A 22160-nucleotide genomic window follows, 5' to 3' on the forward strand; every position below is an offset into this window, starting at 1 on the left:
TAAAAAAGAAACAGACGAATCCATTTTTATAATTTTGATAACTCATTTTGCAACCCATAGGGTATCTCTTTATTTGTTTAGCACATATATCGAAGCATTGAAGCCACGACCGTTCTCTTTTAAGATACTTAAATAAAATTTAAATAAAATCTAAATTTCATTTTTCATTTATGATAAGAAATAGCAGATCACAATGTAAAACTCATTCTTATACATATATATATCTTATATACTACCAGGTGGGCCGGCAGCTTATTTGCCATTCTGCGTTGTATAAAAAAAAAATTCGTGCGGACGAAGCCGCGGGATACAGCTAGTTTTATAAATGTGATAGTTTATAAAGATGGATGTATGAATGTATGGCGGATTGGTAACCGCAGTTTGGCTTTTGGTGACGTTTTGAGAGGTTGCTGCCTATCTCTCTACTATTAAGTTCCCTTAGTCACCTCTTACGACACCTACAGGAAAGGAAGGGGTGGCTTATTCTATGCCGGGACCACACGGCTATGTAATATAATATTTTTTTTTGATAGGCGAAAATGAAATGGTTACTCCGCCTGCGCTAACGGTTTACGCTGGCGGGGCACCAGTGAGGGATGATTGGTGAGGATGAAAAGGCAGGTCAGTTAGCCCATCGTGATGAATACACTTGGAATTCAGCACGATGGTTTCCACGGGGAGGTCGACCTGTTAGGGTATATTGTTAGCAATGGAACTGATAATCCGCATTACTAACAATCCCTTCCCCCCAATTGCATATTGTTATTAAATTAATATTCAAATTTATTTAATTTTAATAAAAATAAAAATAAAGAAACAACTCTTTATAATATGAATATTAAAACTTGAAAGTTGGCCGACATTGACATTTGAATTTTGTATGACCTCCATCTTTACAATTAATTACATAATTACGTAGTTTAAAAATATTTATGTCTTATATACATATAAATATATTTTTATTATTTATGAATATTTATATTATCTTTGAATTGTATGTGTTTTTTACTGGATTTAAGGACAATTCAACGTGAACACCGTGTGAGCATGGGGGAAGGAATTGTTAGTAAGGGTATTAGCAGTCCAATGGTAGCGTATACCCTGTTTTGTCGATGTCCATGTGGTCCCTTTTGGAAAATGATAAATTGTTGATGAATTCGTCACGATGGGCCAACTGATCTGCTCCTATTTACATCTACCATCCATTACTGGTGTCCCACCAGCGTAAATCAGATGACTTCTATGCCATCAGACGCAAACGGATCGCATCTCTTTTATACCGACTGCGTGGCAGCAGTAACGGCATTCTGTAGGCATTGTGTAATAAATACGATAGCCCGATCCTGTCGTTGTGGGTCAAAATTATTATAGAAGCCATAAAATGATTTTTGTATTTTTTTTTCTACTAACATAGTTTAAGTCAATTGTTACTAACAAAAATGGATCTTTGTAATCTATTATAAAGAAGTATTATTATTATTATTAAATCGATATTGCAAGCGGGGTTAGGATTCCTTGGTCATCCATTAAAAAAAAAGCATATTTTGGAACGCGCTTCCTGATGCCATTAAGAGACTACCGACTAAACCGTCTTTCAAAAAAAAAGCGTTCACGCTCACTTTTTATCTTTATCCGAGCAGTAGGTGCTTTATATTATTCCCAAATTCGTGTATAATATAGTATACATCATATATGTGTAAGTATATTTGTTATTCATATATATTTATTCGTTTATATATGTAATTTTAGTATGTATGTATATCAATAATTAGTATTACCGCATTCGAGTATTCTGACACTGCCCTATGGTTGACTGGGAGAGAATGCTTTTAGCATTAAGTCCGCCATGTACACATGAATAAATAAATAAAAAAAATTATGGATTGTAGAGCTTTAGGCTGTAAATACAAACATTTTACTGCATTCACGTTTACGTCTATTGATGTACGGGAGTTTGTATGGAAATTTGAGTTTCTGAAACCATCCGCTAGAGGCGTAGCAAAGTTTTCAAAGTCACTTCACAGAGTGGTGACAATTGGGAGAAAAGGATTGTTAATAATGAGAATCTGACAACCCCATTACTGGCAATATAACCTATCAGTTCGACCTCCACACAGTTCCCCCTGGAAACCATTTTTTTTATACAACTTAGAATGGCAAAGAAGCTGACGGCCCACCTGATGGAAAGTGGTAACCGTCGCCTATAGACATGAGCAGTACCCTGGACATAACAGAGTATACTCTTTCGCCCATGATACCCCCCATGCGTAGCCATTCCTGAGGACTCAGATGTTATTCCTTTTTACCCAGTAAATTCACGCCATATCCCACCCTTCAAACCGAAACACAGCCATGCAAACTCAACTGCTTCACGGTTGAAACACGAATGGGACAGAGGTACCCAAGTAATCGACTTTTGTACAAAGTCTCATCTACTACCATGATTTATTAAACTACCATCACCTATTATATATACAATTTTATATTAATATACCCACAACACGGTGGTTAATTAAAAACTTTGTCCAATAAAAAAAAACTGACTTCAATTATCTGAAATCCAATCATTTCGATCTTAAAAGTAACCTACTGAAACGATTTCGATAAAATTTCTATAGAATCGACCTGTTATATATCCTTTTAGATAAAAAATATTTTTTCAAAACGGTTTAGAATTGACGAAGTTATGAGGTAACAAACATAAGATAAAAAAAAAGAATTGAAAACCTTCTTTTTGAAGTCGGTTAAAAATCCATTGACATCAACAATTTATTTTAAACGCATTATACCTAATAGGAATAGGTACATCAACATCATAATGTTGATATCAGATAGAAGACACTGTAGGAATTTGTTTATGTGTGTGTACAAGACATACTCGTGTGCGTGCTACCTGCGCCGGCGCAGGTGTAGATGTGCGTTAAGTCAACTCGGCTACACACTATTTGTGATTTTTAATAAACTTAAATTTAATAAAAAAAAAACCGTCATCATCATTATCATCGTTTTCCCGTAATTTGGGCATATTTATTTATTCATTAATACATATATGTGTACATGGCGGACTTAATACTAAAAGCATTCTCTCCCAGTCAACCATAGGGTAGTGTCAGAATACTCGAATGCGGTACTAGTAATTATTAATATACATACATACTAAAATTACATATATAAACGAATAAATATACATAAATAACAAATATACTTACACATATATGATATATACTATATTATACACGAAATTGAGAATAATATAAAGTACTTACTGCTCGGATAAAGTAAAAGAGTGAGTAAAAAAGGCATACTCAGTATATTTTTAATTTCCATTCTATTTTTAACTTAATCATCTCGTTTATCACACCATAAAAATTCGTATCATCATTTCAGCCGTTTTTAATTAAATTAAATGTATACATACGTGTCCTCATTGAAGGGTCCAGTAGTTGTCACGCTTGGCAAACGGGTTAGCAACCTTAGTTAGGCTTTGGTGATGTTTTAAGAGGAACAATGCCTTTTCCTCAACCATTTAATTCTCTTAGTCACCTCTTACAATACCCATGGGAAAGGAAAGAGTTGGCCATTCTATCTCGGGATCACATGGCAAAAATTCGTATATCCTTTGTTAATTTCATAACTCCTTTCACTGCATAGAATAAAAGGTAAAGTTAATTATTTTCATTATCTATGTTTTAAGTTGTGAGAAAAGCTACGTCTTTTTTTACACAACTTAGTATAAATTAAATAACAACTGACCTAATGGAAAGCTAAATCCATTGCCTATACTTGACTATAATATAAAAATCCAAACAATGTTCGTACATTTTTGTTTGTTGTAATCTCCGAAGTCGTTTAGCCGTCTTTAAATAAAATTTTGAAAATATACTCAGCCGTTTTTAATGAAGTTTTGTAAATATATTGCTTGCTAGATCTTGACAGGTAGAATAGTTTTTATCCTAGTAAGTTAAAATAGATCCGGTAGATGGCAGTAGGGGGCAAACTAATGTTCTCTGGATCTGCTTGTAGTATTATATTTTCTGTGGTAAAACTATTCACAAAAAAAGTTATCTCTCTTTTCATAATAAACAAGTAGCCGTGCCAACATGACGCATATTTACTCGCTATCCAAACACGTTTTCTACACACGTTCTCTGTCCCACAATCACAGCGTCTCCACAAACGAAGCGGTCGCCACGACCACTCCATCACTGAGGCCACACTCCACCGCGCTGGCAAACGCGGCGATCGTATTGCCTCTCGCGTTCCAATTTCAAAACTGCAAAACGAATACCGTATTCGAGTTTCGAATACAAATGTAACGCGTTCTGTGTTCTGTTTTTGAAAAATCGTAAAGTGCCATAAAATAGTGATGTCCATACTGGTGTAACGAAATGGGTGTTTTATATTGTCTAATATTTGTGACCGTTTTGGTTCCTAGTGTTTACGGCCAAAATGCGGCCGATTGTTATGGTGCTGGGAGTGTGGCTGGGGCGGCCATAGGTGGGTTTTTGGGTGCTCTGTTACTGCTCGCTGTGGTGTATTACTTGAGGAAACTGTACTGGAAATCCCGCAAAGGTAAGCGAGTGATTTTTTTTTCCACGAGCCGGTCAAATTGATTTGTGGTTTATTCCATTTATGTAGGTAGTTATTAAATTCCTAGTAATATATCCGTTGATGTATAAACATGAAATTACTTGAAAGTGCATGTATTAAAATAATTACATCCAATTTTAAAAATATGCTAATTACATAATTGTAACAAATTGCTACTTGTTGTGAAGCGAAGTGCTTATCTACCATACTATTTGTCCATAAAGAGAAGAGAGTATGTAAGTTTTGATTTCTCTTCTTACGATCTCTCTAGTCTAGTCTTTAAAATGTCTATATGTCTAAATACATATTTTGACGCAGTTTTACATCGATCTTCAATCTACAATTATAGTGTGCCCCAACATCTTTATCCTTAAACTCACACATCCAGCAAAGCCTTTTAAGCCAACATTAGACATTAATTTTAAAATGAGAATTAGATAAAAAATAAACAAAATGAATGATAAAAAAAAAATAGTTCGGTATATACCAAAATGTGTATTTTATTACACGCACATATCTGTTTTTAGGTACTGTGTAAAATTATATGCTTGTACAAGTAGATTAAACAAATTATACTACGTGTTGGCAGTCGGTTTTTTTTTTGTTAAAAATAATAATGTCTCCTTTAATCGTAACAAAATTTATTTTATTTCATTTATTTAAGGAACACCAACAGCATACTGCATTATAACATATTGGTATAACAAACATTAAATATAATACAATATTAATGCACATGCCTATTATAGGTATTCACAACATTATTATGGTATCAATATGGTATTATTACCGTAAACCCAAATTAAAAAAAAAAAAAAACTTTTAAAATCAGTTTACAATTGTTAGGGAAATCCGTGGACATACCTTAAAAAAAGTATACAATCAAACATAGAACCTCTTCCATTTTTGAAGTCGTTAAGAAGAATAGAACAGAGTCGTTAAGAAAACATAGAACCTCTTCCATTTTTGAAGTTGAAGAAGTTAATTAAAAGTAAATGGCAAAAAATCTTCAAAATCTAAATGTATGAACTGAATTGATAAAATATCGCGTAAAATAAACAAGCAAACACACGATTCAAAATATTGAAACCTCCTCTTATGTTAAGTCGGTTAAAAATAACACGCAGATAGCTTACAGCCATAGATAAGGAAACAATACTACTTCCCTAGTTCTATTTTTTTTATGACTGGCCATTCAGTAGGTCGGCGGCAGGTACAATTCCATTGTCCATGCCCAAATTTCAAATCCTATGCATCTGTTTTGATCTTTTAGATAACAATAACTTTGACCGGTTTTTCCCACGTGAAACAATGTAAACATATGGCTTCGGGGAATTTTGTTACAGCAGACTGTTATATATACTCAAAGTATAGTATATAAAGTATGCAACTTAGAATGGCAAACAAGCTGACGGCCTACCTGATGAAAAGTGGTAACCAGTGAGATGATTGGTGAGGATGAAAAGGCAGGTCAGTTAGCCCATCGTGGCGAATTCAACGATAAATTAGTCACGACGGTTTCCAGGGGGAACCGCGTGGAGGTCGACCTGATAATGTATATTGATAGCGATGGGGACTATCCTCCCCATTAATAACAATTTCTTCCCCCCAAAAATTGTAAACAGTTAAACCGGAGACACAAAACTCTTATGTTTCAAAATTAAGATGTAACCCATTCTTATAGCAAGTTTCATTCAAATCCGTTTAGTAGTTTTGCGTGAAAGACTAACAAAACTCCATCCATCCTCAAAAACTTATGTGTTTAGAATAGTGATATTTTTTTTATACAACTTAGAATCGCAAACAAGCTGACGTCCCACCTGATGGAAAGTGGCAAACGTCGCCCATAGACATGAGGAGTACCATGGACATAACAGAGTATACTGTTTCGCCCATGATACCCCCCATGCGTCGCCATTTCTGAGGACTCAGGTGTTATTCCTCTGTACCCAGTAAATTTACGCCATATCCCACCCTTTAAACCGAAACACAGATAGTTTTTTTTTTTTTTATATTATTTGGTTCGCGATTAGGAAATGAGTATTAAGCTTAAGCGTCTTAACTGACCAATAGTGATTGGTTTGGTATTTTCAAACCACTTCAAATAAAAAATTAATTTTCAAAATAGGTCTACAATAAACGGAGAAATTAGTGGACGTACATAAAAAAATATATAGTGGAACTCAGACTTCCTCCTTTTGTGAAGACTGAAAAAGGAGTATTCGGTTGCATTTTTTTTTTATATTTATTTCTTCATAACTCCAACATTCTGAAAGAATATACTTTCAGACTGGCACCATATGAATTTTTATCAAAATATGTTTCATAGTTAAAAAAAAAATAACCTTAATAATATATTTAATTGAATAATTCTTTTTATTCTAAATCCTTTACTGTTCAGGCAGTTCGCCTATGGAACTCACTACCTACCTCTATTCGGTGCGCTCAAACTCTTACTAGTTTCAAAACCTGTGTTAAATCTTACTACCTCTCACTTTAGTACTATTTTCCTACGTTCTCTCTTCTTTTTCCGTCGTTATTTTTTTTCTGTTGTATGTGTGCTGTTAAGTATGTGTATGTTATGTATATATTTAATTGTGTATATATTATATATGTATGTGTATGTATGTATGTATGTATATATGTTTGTATATGATAATATTTATATAATAGTGCGCCACCTACCCTTTGTCTTTTTCTCAATGTCCTCTACCCAAAGGTTGTCTGGAAGAGATTGCTTAGCGATAAGGCCGCCTTTTGTATCACTTCTCATTAATATTTACTGTATTTGTTGTTTCTCTTTTTACTTGGTGCAATACTTGTGCATAAAGTGTAAATAAATAAATAAAATAAATAACTGATATTGCCAACTTTTGTAATACACAAATAAAAATTGATTACAGCAAAACAACGTTATAAACTAGAATAATCGAATCAGTTATGTCATGTTTCCTCTAAGTATTCCACGCACGAAACCCCTTGCGACATACAACATTGAGAGGTATTCTGCGTTAGGACTAGATTTTCTGTAATACCTAAACCGTTATATCTTTACTTCGAAGGTAGCGCTATCTCTACAATTCACGTTCGTATGAAAGAGATGCAACTAGTACGTGTTCTGATTACTACGTTTGTAAGATAGGTACTTAAAATGCCCACCAACGTAATGACTTAACACAGATAACATAGATTGTAATAGTGTAATTTAAAGATAAAAGATTAAAAAAATAACAAATAATCTATGTACGAGATCTTGTAACAGAGGATTTTTTTTGATGGGTGAAAATGGTATGGTAAACCCGCCTGTGCTAACGGGATACGCTGGCAGAGCACCAGTGAGGGGTGATAGATGAGAATGAAAACAGGCCAGTTAGCCCATCATGATGAATTCATCAGGAATTAACCATGATAGTTTCCAGGGAGAACCGCGAGGAGGTCGACTTGGTTGGGTATATTGCTAGCAATGGGATTCTCAGTCTCCATTACTAATAATCCCTTTCCCCCCAACTTAGAGGATTAGATGATTTAAAGAATACATGATTCAGTCTATCTGTTATATACTAGCTTTTACCCGCGACTTTGATTAGAATAAATTGTAGCTTAAGTCCTTCTTTACCCCATATAACATGTGTATACTAAATTTCATAGTAATTGGTTAAGCTATTAAGGCGATGTGAAGTGACAGTCAAACTCACTTTCAAGTTTTTAATATTTAGTAAGTATATTAACATATCTTCACGTTAAGTCATCATATCATACCAGTTGTTACCTGTCCACTGCTGAACATAAGCCTTCCCCATAAGGGGAGTTTTGTCAGTGGTTGCCACGCTTGGTAGTCGAAATGGCAACCACATTTAGGCTGTTGATGTTTTAAAAGGGACGCTGCTGTTCATCCCTCGACCTTAACTGTTTCCTTAGTCGCCTCTTACGACACCCATGAGAAAGGGAGGGGTGGTCCATTCTATGCCGGGACCACACCGCATAATGGGCATACTGGGGGAAGGGATTGTTAATAATGAGAATCTAACTACTCCATTGTTAGCAATATACCCTATCAGGTTGACCTCCACACGGTTCCCCCAAGAAACTATCTTGACTGGTTTTTTGTGAAACTCATCGTTAAGGGGTAACTGGCCTGCTTTCATCCTCCCTTATCATCCCTCACTGGTGCCCCGCCAGTGTATACGAATAGCGCAGGCACGGTTACCATTCCATTATCACCTATTAAAAAAAATAGACATACTTATATGTATTCGTGTTATTTCCCATTCGTGTTTCTACCGTAAAGCAGTTGTGTTTGCATGGCTTTGTTTCTTTGGTTGGATGTGGCAGTGAATTTATAGGGTACAGAAGAATAACACCCGAGTCCTCAGGAATGGCAACGCATGGAGGGTATCATAGGCGTAACAGTACACGGTCATGTCCATTGTACTGCTCATATCTATAGTCGACGGTTACCACTTTCCATCAGGTGGGCCGTCAGCTTGTTTGCCATTCTAAGTTGCATATGTTACCATAATCATTATTAGTATTGACAGGTAATTTGCTAGGCTTTTTATTAACGTCTATAAGCATCTGATGTAAGCGATTAATGTAGTATAATTCAGTTGCAATGCACCAAAGTCATCACGTAATATGTATGCATTGGCAACCCTGACTACTTCCTGCTATAAACGATCCGGCATATTATTCACTCGTTGCTGTCTTTTATAAGGAGGTTTCCGTCATTTGTCCACTAGGGCTGCGAAGTTCCCAAGTCATAGAAAAAATATTTTATTTTTTTCTTACTAATATTATAAATGTGAAAATGAATTTATTTGTTTATTTGTTACCTCTTAGCGCCTTAACGGCTTAATTATAACTATAAAATGTAGTATACAAATGCTATGTGAGGTGGAGATTAGTCTACTTTTTATCCCGGTCAATGAACATATCCCGGCCACGCGGACGAAGTCGCGGGTAAAAGCTAGTATTATACTTATTTTTTATTATTTTTTATGTTATTAAAATGTTTGAATGTAAATGGTGTCCGCCGTGCGGTCCCGGCATAGAACAGGCCACGCTTTCCTTTACCGTGGGTGTCGTAAGAGGCGACTAAGAGAACTTAATGATCGAAGGAGGGGCAGCAGCGTTTCTCTTAAATCATCATCAAAACCTAACTGCAGTTGCTAAGTTGCTTGTCAAACGTTGCAACTACTGTCAAAACCCCCCTTATGAGGGAGGCCTATGTTCAGCAGTGGACAATCAACGGCTGTATGGTAAAATGGTTGGATATTTGTTAGTGAACACTTGAACAGGTTAGAATGAAATTAAACACACTCAATGAAACTGATACGCGGACAGACAATCATTCTAAGTACCAATTTCATTGAGCGTCCCTTTTGTATGCAACTTAGAATGGCAAACAAGCTGACGGCCCACCTGATAGAAAGTGATAACCGTCGCCTATAGATTTCAACAAGAGTTTACTGTGCTACCCATGACACCGTTCAAGCACTCTTTCTGAAAACTAATTATAAGTTTTATGTTTCAAATCAAGGATATATGCACCTAAATTAGTTATTTATATTATTTATAACTTTATAACCACTTCGTGACCATTAAAATAATATTATATTATTTAAAAGAAGCAATTAAATTTAATGACGCTTAATTTCGCAGTAAATATTTTAAAAGTGAGTATTATAAAAAAAAATACCTAACATTAAAAAACTTAATTCATTCATTAAAATATGCTCTAAAATAATTTACGTTTTAATTCAACCCACATAAGTATCGTCATCATCGTCGTCATCACCACCACCGCATCAGCTTTTAACCCTTTGAGTGCCGACGAGCACCATCGTACTCGTGCGCATTGCAACTAAAAGTGCCACGAGCGTCATAGCGCTCGTGAAATCAGTCGCTGTTTTTTTTTAATGGGTGAAAATGGATTGGTAACCCCGCCCGCGCTATTGGTATACACCGAAGAGGCACCAGTGGAAGATGATAGGTGAGAATGAATGTAGGTTAGTTAGCCCACCATGATGAATTCGACAAGAATTAAACATGATGGTTTCCAGGGGGAACCGCGTGGAGGTCAACCTGAGAGGGTATATTGCCAGTAATGGGGCTATTAGACCCCAATCTACAATCCCTTTCCCCCCGTCAGTCGCTGTTTAGCTTGCTGTAAAAAAAATATATTAAAATTGGATAATTTTTGGAGGAGATACAGTTTTTTTAGAGACAAGGGTAAATAACATCAACACGACAAAGATTTCTTTGGCATTTTAAGTAGATATGAGTAAAAATTAATGTTACCAAAAGGTTAACCCTGTCCACTGCTGAACATAATCCTGCCCCTATTGAAGGGTAAAACGTAGTCTATGTCCTTCTTTATATCGAACATTACGTGTAATGCCAAACTTTATAATGATTAGTCAATTCGTTATGACGCTAATATATTAGCTTTATTTACCAGAGGGAGACTTTGTACAAAAGTCGATTGCTTGGGTACCTCTGTTCCATTCGTGTTTCAACCGTGAAGCAGTTGTGTTTGCATGGCTGTGTTTCGGTTTGAAAGGTGGGGTATGGCGTGAATTTACTGGGTACAGAGGACACAATAACACCTGAGTCCTCAGGAATGGCAACGCATGGAGGGTATTATGGGCGAAACAGTATACTCTGTTATGTCTACGGTACTGTTCATGTCTGTAGGCGACGGTTACCACTTTCCATCAGGTGGGCCGTCAGCTTGTTTGCCATTCTAAGTTGTATAAAAAAAAAATGTAACAAACAAACAAACAATTCCACTTTCACGTCTTGATATTAGAATAGTGATTTTCTATTTACTATTCGAAGTTTGCATTCTGCATAGTTGCTTACTCACATGCTATCATATCGAAAGGTAATTACTCAAGTTTGCCTAGCTGTAATATAAGTAATCATATCTCTATGTGAAATTGCACTTTCAAGATAACTACCGAGATTTCAACACTGTCACTTTTATTTATTTATTTATTAAAAAGTTCGTATTTTTTTTTCAATTCAATTATATATATATTCGTGGAGAATTTTTTTATTTTTATTTTTTGCTAATTTTCAGTTATTGAACTTTGACACATTATTTAATTCTAAGGCGGTATGAAGCTCGCCGGCTCAGCTACTCTTAATATATAGTCATAATATATTATGCATAATATTTTCTCACTCACTGCACTGGGTCGGCTGGTAGAGATCTTTTACAGAGATAAGTCCACCCTTGCTAACAAGTTATTAAACTAACACACAACACCACAACAGAATATCAGTGTTTTGCTCTTTTGAGGGCAAAGCAATAAGCTGAGTTGTGACCATTTTGTGTTTTTTTTTTTATGGGTGAAAATGGTATGGTAACTCCCGCCTGCGCTAACGGGATACGCTGGCGGAGCACCAGTGAAGGGTGATAGATGAGAATGAAAACAGGCCAGTTAGCCCATCACGATGAATTAATCAGGAATTAACCATGATAGTTTCCAGGGAGAACCGCGAGAAGGTCGACCTGGTTGGGTATATTGCTAGCAATAGGATTCTCAGTCTCCATTACTAACAATCCCTTTCGCCCCGACCATTTTGTGTTACTGTAGTACTCCTATGAAAGGAAAACTGTGTTACTTCTTTTATATATTTTCCTTTGGCACACGCACGAAAGAAAGCTATGTTACGTCTTTTACCTTTTGTTTTTTTTGTATATGTTTTTGGCGCACGTATATATATATATATATATACGTGCTATATATATATATATATATATATATATATATATATATATATATATATATATATATATATATATATATATATATATCTGTTTTTGTTTGTGTGCTGTGAGTAATGCAATAAAATTATATATCTAATTTAAATCGCTCAACCGATTTTAATGAAGTTTTAATAATTGATATATAAGTTAGTTTAAATGCATATTGTTTGCTCCAATTTGAGAAATAAGACAGTTTTTATGTTGATAAGAAACAATGGACCTCGTAATGGGTAGAATAACTTTTGCCGGATCAATTAGTATAATAATTACGTCAAGGCTTTACTTTACTTTTTATTATTATTAATATTTCCTCTATACACGTACAGACTAACAACGTACGTACACACAGACGGAACGTGTCTTGTATGTTTACGTCACATTACGCCATAAAAGTATGGAAAGTTATGTCAAACGACTATTGACATAGTTACAGTTTTAATGCGTCTTCCAATATGCTTCTATTGGATGTGATATAAGTATTCTCAATTGGTCTGATTTTTGATGGAATATTTTTGGTTACTTGGTTTTACCCGTGACTTCGTTTGCGTGACCGGTATATAAAGTAGCCTATGTTCTTCTTTATCCCATATTGTGCATGTATACCAAGTTTCATATAATACATATATGCCCAATCTCATAGTAATTAGTTTAGCTGTTAAGACGCTAAGAGGTAATAAACAAAGAAACACTCAGTCATATTTATAATATTAGTAAGTATATATAGACAATTAATACAATAACAAGCTGCAAAATTACTTAAGTGTAAAACAACCAAGTTATATGTACGTCTCAGGCAATGTGGGTGTTATCTGTATAACTAGATCCAATTATAATATTAATAAAATTAGTTTAAAATTTATATCTTCAAAATGTCTCCAGCCAGAGGTTCTATTTTCAAATCAGACCATAGACACGAATCACATTTTTTCATCCAAGAGACCGGTCTTGGGACCAACGAGTTCACGGCCGTCGTCGTCTTTCTAATAACCACATTATTATAATAACATCTCGTTGAATATTCAATACAACTAGTTTATCGTGTGTTAAAACTAGATTATTTCATGTTTCCTTCCTATAATATTGAAGTATTCATAAAATAACACGATGATTTTATTACCACAGATTACGAAATACCTACTAGCATTTTGCCGCCATATTTTAATTACATTGGTGTTAATATTTTGTATAGTTTTGTAAACGATTAAAAAATAATCTATATAGTATTTCACCATAAACTGTTCTCTTCTTAATATCATTAATATCGACTCAGCCGTTTAGTTGCCAAAATTGAGTAGACGAAACTACTTTTTCATATGTATACCTAATAAGTATTTATTTACACCAAACTTACATAATTATTTAATAATATATTGCTTTAAGCCATTTGACATCTGTACAGGTATTATGCATAATAAGATTAAAAAATAGACCACTAGCAACTAAACTAGGCCGAGTCTGTAATTTAGACTCCACTCGTACTTACTTCTAGTGACTTTAGAACTAAAAAATTTTTATTATTTTATTTATGGCAACACATGAGTACCTTAGGTTTCACAGTGTATTATATAATCATGGTGTTGTAATGCTATTCATGTCTACCTATATAGGCAACATGTCTAAAACTCATTTTTATATTCTGTTCAATTAATCATAATATATTCCTAATGGGCAGAATCTCAGTTTCTTATAGTCTATGATCTAGTAAAAATGTAACTAGAATTGTCTATGATTAGAACCCTTTCCGCGCTCAAAGAAACAGCCTTGTCTCTGTAATTAATATCAGTTATTCGCTAAATTATAAAAATTAAATGCACTTTGATATTGTAATTGTCAGACAAGGAATAAATCAGGAAATGATTTCGTAATTTTTAGCTTTATTACCAGAGGGAGACTTTGTACAAAAGTCGATTGCTTGGATACCTCTGTCCCATTCGTGTCTCAACCGTAAAGCAGTTGTGTTTGCATAGCTGTGTTTCGGTTTGAAGGGTGGGATATGGCGTGAATTTACTGGGTACAGAGGAATAACACCTGAGTCCTCAGGAATGGCAACGCATGGGGGGGTATCATGGGCGAATCAGTATACTCTGTTATGTCCATGGTACTGCTCATGCCTATAAGCGACAGTTGCCACTTTCCATCAGGTGGGCCGTCAGCTTGTTTGCCATTCTATGTTGTATAAAAAAAATAGCTCTATTTATCAAGCTATCAAAATCACGTGTACCCGCGTTCAAAGACAATTTGCGTGCACAGTTACCACCATTAGGCAGGCTGTCAGCTTCGAAACTAGCTAACTCGGCAATCATGAATTTATCCCCTCCTTCCGAGTTCATTGTTTTTCTTATCCAATTGGAGCAGACAATAAGAATTTGCAAAATTTCATTAAAATTGGTTAAGCATTTTTGAAGATTATTGAGATTTTATATTAGTAATGTTACATTCTAAGTTCTATAAAAAAAAAAAAATAGTTAAACCTGTTGCTAACCATGAAATGAAAAAAAAATCGATACACAAAAGTAAAAAAAAACTATATTATGAATTTACACTTGTATAAAGTAATTTCTTATTTATTTACAAATACATTAAGACCCTGATGTAATTGACGGATATAGCTTCGTAGTATATTGTTTACAAACGAAAGCCTAGGACGCAGCAAGTAAAACCAAAGTCGAGTAAACAGAAAGTGTTAAACACAACATAGCACTATGTAGAGTCGGTCAAGATTTCCTGTCATTAACGCGACATCGGACGTACGAGCTCATAGAAGTAAAATAAATAGGTACATATATAGGTAGATACTCTTTATCGTTTCCTCCAGAAGATTACTGTAGTAAACTTATTATAATAACGTAATATCTATGTACCGCGGGGATAATGGATTGTTCAAAATGGGGATTAGTAGCCCCATTGTTAGCAATACACCCTGTCAGGTCGACCTTCTCGCGGTTCCCCCTGGAAACTATCGTGTTCTATTCCAAGTGAATTCATCACGATAGGCTAACCGGCCTGCCTTTTCATTGCCACCTATCATCCTTCACTGGTGTCCCGCCTGCGTATACCGTTAGCGCAAGCGGGCTTACCACTTACCATTCCATTATTATCCATTTAAAAAAGTAAAAAACTACTTTTATACACAGTCTCCCTCTGGTAATTCCCTGTATTCGTTTAGGTCACATAACGTACCATTAGCATATATAGGAGATATTTAAAAAAACTTAATACGAGACTATGTACCTACTACAACATATTTATAACTGTATTGACCATGATTTTTAACTGATTTCAATTCTGATCAGAATCCGATAATTCTTTGTACATTTGACAGGATTTATACTATATATGTGATATGTTTTATAAACAAAACAATAGATTAATATGACATGGCCATAACCTTATAATATTATAAATGTAAAAGTGTGTTTGTTTGTTATCTTACAGCGCTTTAACAGCTTAACCAATCACTATGATATTTGGCATACACCTACTTTTTTTTTAATGTATGATAATGAAATGGTAACCCCACCCGCGCTATCGGTATACACCGGCTGGGCACCAGTGAAGGATGATAGACGAGGATGAAGTAGGTCAGTTAGCCTATGTGACAAATTCAACAAGAATCGCTCACGATGGTTTCCAGGAAGAACTACGTGGAGGTCGACCTAATAAGGCATATTGCTAGCAATGGGGAAGGTATACACCTACTATATGCGAAGGAAAACAAGCTGACAACATTGATCCCATTTTTTTTGTCATAGTCAATCAATTCCAGTAACTTTCACAAAGTCATAAACACAGCCTATAATTTAAGTTAAAAAAAAAATAGTAATTCGTAACCAAAGTTTAGTTTGCAACATCTGTTGAAGCCGCTGTTTTTGCGAAGCGAAGTACTGCATGCTGCGAAGCACTAATCAAGTCTTATTTTATGTAAAGTTACAAACAATATTGAGAAGAATTGACCTACATTAAAATTCACCTAAAAACACCTGCAAAGCGGATGCGCCAGCATCCCTACATTGTCTATGGCCAATTAAAATGGCGACAAATTAACATTTACGATCGGGTTACCGTATAAGGGGCGGACATCTTTTTAAATGTCCGTACAGTTATCTAAGATGGAGCCTATAAAACCATTTGGAATTACACGTGCTTGTTGAAATGATGAAGATTTCAGTTGGTGATCTGTGAATGACTCGCACAGCTATTTGTTGATATGCGGATTATAACACTTTTAATTATGACTGATTAATTTTAATACGTAAATTATAATCACTATTAATTATAATGCCTAAGGCCAATTAGAATACGTAATTAATATAAAAAAAAAAACATGAAAACCAATAATTCGTTGATCGCTAGATTATCGCAAGATAAAGCACAAATAACGTATCCATTCGAAATAGGTTCATAGGTACAATTTTATTAATACACGACACAAGACTAAAATTAAAAAAAAAAAAAAAAAAAACTAATCTATACTTAAATGTTCGACCGCGTTCGAAATTCAAGTGCGCCGGCAATGAATGTTGCTATCAACAAAAACAAAAGCACGCTTAATTGTTTTGGGAACCAGGAGGTTGAGGAGGTTGAAAAGAAAAAAAAACGAGGATTCCATCGCATTCGAAGGACGGTGACGTCACATGTACAGGTAGGTATTTAAGAATGCAGTGGTCGTGTACCGAATTGGTAGTTGTTCACATAATATATTTTAAACTATTCCACCCTGACTTCGTATGGATAAATAAGTAAAACAACTCTTAATTTCTTTTAATAAAATACAGCCAAAGTTAGTTGCTAATAATGTAGCTTTTAATAGATGAAAAAACGTTAAAAAGCGATTTCTTTTTAAGTTTATTCATTACATACAAAAATCTTTCCTCTTTATAATATTAGTTTATAACCTAAACTAATATTATAAAGAGGAAAGAAGAAGAAAAAATAATGAAGAACGAAGTAATATAAAAAATACATATATGTATATTATTCTAATATTTCGGTCTAAAAGCTATGTATAATTAAATATATTTACTACATATATTACAATAGGATATTATTACTGAGTATTTGTTATGTTTTATGATTAGAAAAAACGCCAAGCGTCACGTTTGTGGAATGTATCGTGCTATTCAGAAATTTGATTAATATTTATCAGTAGGCAAGAAACTGTTAAATATGGCTCATTGTTATTTTTAATTATATTTACATAAAAACCATATATATATATATATATATATATGGTTGTTGATATATATATATATATATATATATATACACTTTATTCCATTAAAAACATAAAAATATACAATGAGAATTAGAAAAAATTAGAAAATTCGAGCTATGCCGACGTAAATATAAATTACAGTATCATATACAAATATAGATCCATACATCCTGACAAAATTTCGCATAATACAAAATATACATACGAGTATATATGATTTTATATCACTGGCGTCCACTAAGAATGGATTTTCCGATATTCTCACGGAAGCAAAACAATGGAAGTTGAATTAAATGGCTAGCAATGTAATAATATAAACAACAATTCTGTTAAAACAAAAAAAAAATATAAGTTGTGTACCTAGATATCTACCGTCCTTCCGTGTTCAGCAGATACAGTAAAATTTTACATTTATTATAAAAAAAAAACTTAATAAATTATATTAATTAAACATACGACTGCAAAATGTAAATATTTTAATTAACGGACGTCTAATTATTACATTTTATATGCAGTAAAACGTAAAGAAATTACAAGGCACTCAACAATAACAACGTATTTAATCTTAATGAAACATGTAATAAAATACAACACTTTATGGAAACTTTCTGAAATAAATCAAATATAATTGCAAGTAAGGATTAATAATGTCACAACATTTTAACGCCTATATTTTTTTATAATAACTAACTTAGCTAGTAAATATAATTTTATTGTATTGATTAAATATATCCAAAAAATATTGCGTATTCAAAGAACAAACAGAATGAATTATATGATTATTGCAAGACAAAATATTTATTAAAAAAAATTTTATTACAAAATTAACACCATACATACCTATTTACAATTCAAACACCTCTTTTATTTTTTAATAAACAGACATATAAAACTTGATAAATAAATACTATTAAAATTTTTATATCATTTATCTCATGGGCCAATCTCTATCGGTTGTAGTAACTATCAAGCTATGTAGGTCACTCAAGGAATGCCACCCGTCCGGCCGCTCCCACCTGTTCACGCACACACATATTATGTATCTATATTGATAAATCTGTGTCTGTGTGCGTGCTTCGAGATGAGGCTGAGGTTGGTACAAACTGCGGTGTTGTCTGTAATTGTTAAAATTATAATACTAGGGTAATTTTTAGTGTAGGCCGGGGATAATGGTGAAGTTTTATGCTTTATACAAATTACAATAGCTCGAAATGTATGGTTTGTTTCGTACGTGTGTGGGCAAGTAACGATTATCCAAGTAAAAGACACAATAAAACGTAACTTTTAAATAAATAAAATCGCTGTTTTAATAATTAGTCTTATATATTTATACATTACATCTCTTGCACACATATGTCCATGAGTTACATATTTAGAGCCTACTGAAAATCAGTGTCGTAGCTTCAGATTTGAAACTGCGACATATGCTGAGTTAAGTCCTTTACACAGACACTGCTACATTCATTTTGTTTTTTTTATATGTTTTTCTTTTTATTCTAAATTAAAAGTAAAATAGTAATGTTATTATATAATTGTGTAATCTTCATTATTATGTTGTTTTGTTATATGTAACATGTAGGTATAATTTATATTATTTTTCTTAAAGAGCGATTGTATTGTGTTTGCATGGCTGTGTTTCGATTTGAAGGGTCGGATATGGCGTGAATTTACTGGGTACAGAGGAATAACACCTGAGTCCTCAGTAATGGCAACGCATGGGGGTATCATGGGTGGAACAGCATACTCTGTTATGTCCATGGTACTGCTCATGTCTATAGGCGACGGTTACCACTTTCCATCAGGTGGGCCGTCAGCTTGTTTGCCATTCTAAGTTGTATAAAAAAAAATTAACTAATGATATTATTTACATGAAAAGTTTGTTTAGTGTATGTGTAAATAAATAAATAAATAAAGAACATAGATTCTCAATTTGAATTATTTGTTTTTTGTATTTAGCTGTCAGTACATTTATTGAGTTATCACAAATTATATGTATAAGTAAATAGTTATATGCATACAGTATGTTAGATCTAAAAAAATATTTTTTAATGTTTACTGATAATAGTGTCCATATTATCCTAACTTCATTAGCATTTAAGTCAGATTTTAACAGACTTCAGTAACAAAAATGTTCTCGATTTGCCTGGTTTTTTTTTTATATATATATATAAACATATGTCATATTTAGTACCGACTTTCCGGAAATTAAATGTCCGGAAAATTAAAAACTAACCACTGCCATTTCCATCCCAAATATAATGAGTATCAATACTAAACTTTGTAACAATTGATTAAGCGTTACAGCGCTAAGAGGTGACAAACAAACAAACTTACTTTCACATTTATAATGTTAAGATAATGGACGGTGTAATATAAATTTGGTAATTCATAAGCAAACTGTTCGTTTAAATATTTAACACCACTGCAATGGCCGACAAGGCTGCATCTGATGGGTTTGACATTAGAGATAATTATGCAAAAATATCCTTACGAATATTATAAATATAAAATGAGTTTGTTTGTTTGTTGTCCTTAGCATTTGAACGGCTCTACCAAATGTGATTGAATAATAAACATTCCAACATCCCTTATACGATTAGATGTCGGTTATAAAGTAGTGATATAAAGCATAGACAAACACATTTTTTTTTTTTTTTTACAACACAGGGGGCAAACGAGCATGCGGCTCACCTGATGGTAAGTGACTACCGCCGCCCATGGTCACCCACAACACCTACGGCATTGCAGGTGTGCTGCCGGCCTTTTAAAAAGGAATATGCTCTTTTCTTGAAGGTTATGTTGTCGTATCGGTTCGGAAATACTGCTGCTGGAAGTTGATTCCAAAGAGTCCAAACATTTTATCTATAGTTTAGGTCTCTGGCACTAGTCAAAATGATAATAATCTAGATTAACAATTTATTGACAATACTGATTTAAGTGTATTTGTTTTATAAGTTATACGTGATATTCTTGCCATTTGTGAACCGATTCTGATGACTCTTACACCAATGTAAGTCGCGTGTTAAACTATGTGTTTGTTTAGAGCCTCTTATCATAACTATAAGAATATTTCGAGTTAATTATTTAAATAATTATAGTAAAATATGTATGTATGTATAATGTATGTAAAATAATGTTATTACCTACCTAGTACTTTTCTATGATATTACTTATCTGTTATTCAATAGAAACAATGAAACATAATTATCTAGTTACACACAGGAAAAATTTACAACCCTACTAAATAGGGCTGTCAATCAAACCTTTTTGACAGATTTAAATTACGAAGAGATTTTTTTATACAACTTAGAATGGTAAACAAGCTGACGGCCTACCTGATGTAAAGTGGTAACCATCGCCTATAGATATGAGCAGTACCATGGACATAACAGAGCATACTGTTTCGCCCATGATATCCCCCATACGTTGCCATACCTGAGGACTCAGGTGTTATTCCTCTGTACCCTGTAAATTCACTGCCATATCCCACCCTTCAAACCGAAACATAACCATGCAAACACAACTGCTTTACGGTAGAAACACGACTTTAAATTCGATTGCATTTTTATCCGACTATCGGAGAGAATTAGTTGCCCCGACAAGAAGATACTCATAAACAAGAAGAAAGATCGAAAGGGTTACTACATTGCTTTTCTAATTGTTAAACGCTAGGATTTTGGCAAGAGATATATTTTTGTAAACAATTTTATTTTAAAATATAATAATTAATACTACAATCTTATATATTCCATTAAAGATAGACAGTTTGCTTATTCTTCGGGCTATGTTGGTCGCTTTGGTTCTTTTGTGAATACCCTCATTTCGGATTCTTTCACGTAAAGAAACTTCAAGTATAGCCCTCTCCATAAGGGGGAAAAGGTTGTTAGTAATGGAGACTGAAAATCCCATTGCTAGCAATATACTTAACTAGGTCGACCTCCTCGCGGTTCCCCTTGGAAACTATCATGGTTAATTCCTGATGAATTCTTCATGATGGGCTAACTGGCCTGTTTTCATTCTCATCTATCACCCTTCACTGGTGCTCCGCCAGCGTATCCCGTTAGCGCAGGCGGGGTTACCATACCATTTTCACCCATCAAAAAAAAAGCCCTCTCTATAACTCGCTGACTCGCTCAGCAACTCTTTACTAGAAGACAATTTTGCCCGTGTTGAATTAAAATTTTTCCATAGATTAATTATAGTACCTGCAAATTTACTAGAGACGTTAACCATGATTAATTCCATTTTTGAATTTTGCTGAATAAACTGCTCAATACACATTTATTTATTTATTGGAAAACCAACAGCTTACAATTTATAGCTTAAAACAATAACAACTTATACACACAACACATATTTTATTAATAAAAAATATGAAATAATACTTCTGTATCTTTAGTATTACGGTTAGAAATACATGTGTTGTAGACTGAGATTTGAATTACAATGTACAAAAATAGTCGTTTCCGTTAATATTGTTCTATTTTATACAAATATGTATATGTGTGTGTACCCCGGCATGGAATAGGCCATCCCTTCCTTTCCTGTGGGTGTCGTAAACGACTAAGGGAGAGCAAG

General features: G+C 33.9%; 1 protein-coding gene across 1 annotated transcript in view; it reads left to right on the top strand.

Moving 5' to 3' along the window:
• The first annotated feature begins 4160 nt into the window (after positions 1 to 4160).
• LOC113523167 (uncharacterized) overlaps positions 4161 to 22160 on the top strand; it is a 68231-nt gene continuing 50231 nt past the window's right edge. The window contains exon 1 of the mRNA XM_026909033.3: positions 4161 to 4572. Coding sequence (XP_026764834.1) covers positions 4389 to 4572 — 184 coding nt within the window. The 5' untranslated portion in view covers positions 4161 to 4388. The remainder of the gene's footprint in view (positions 4573 to 22160) is intronic.

Source organism: Galleria mellonella, unplaced genomic scaffold (genome assembly GCF_026898425.1).
Source record: "Galleria mellonella isolate WM207_F2 unplaced genomic scaffold, CSIRO_AGI_GalMel_v1 utg146, whole genome shotgun sequence".
NCBI lineage: Eukaryota > Metazoa > Arthropoda > Insecta > Lepidoptera > Pyralidae > Galleria > Galleria mellonella.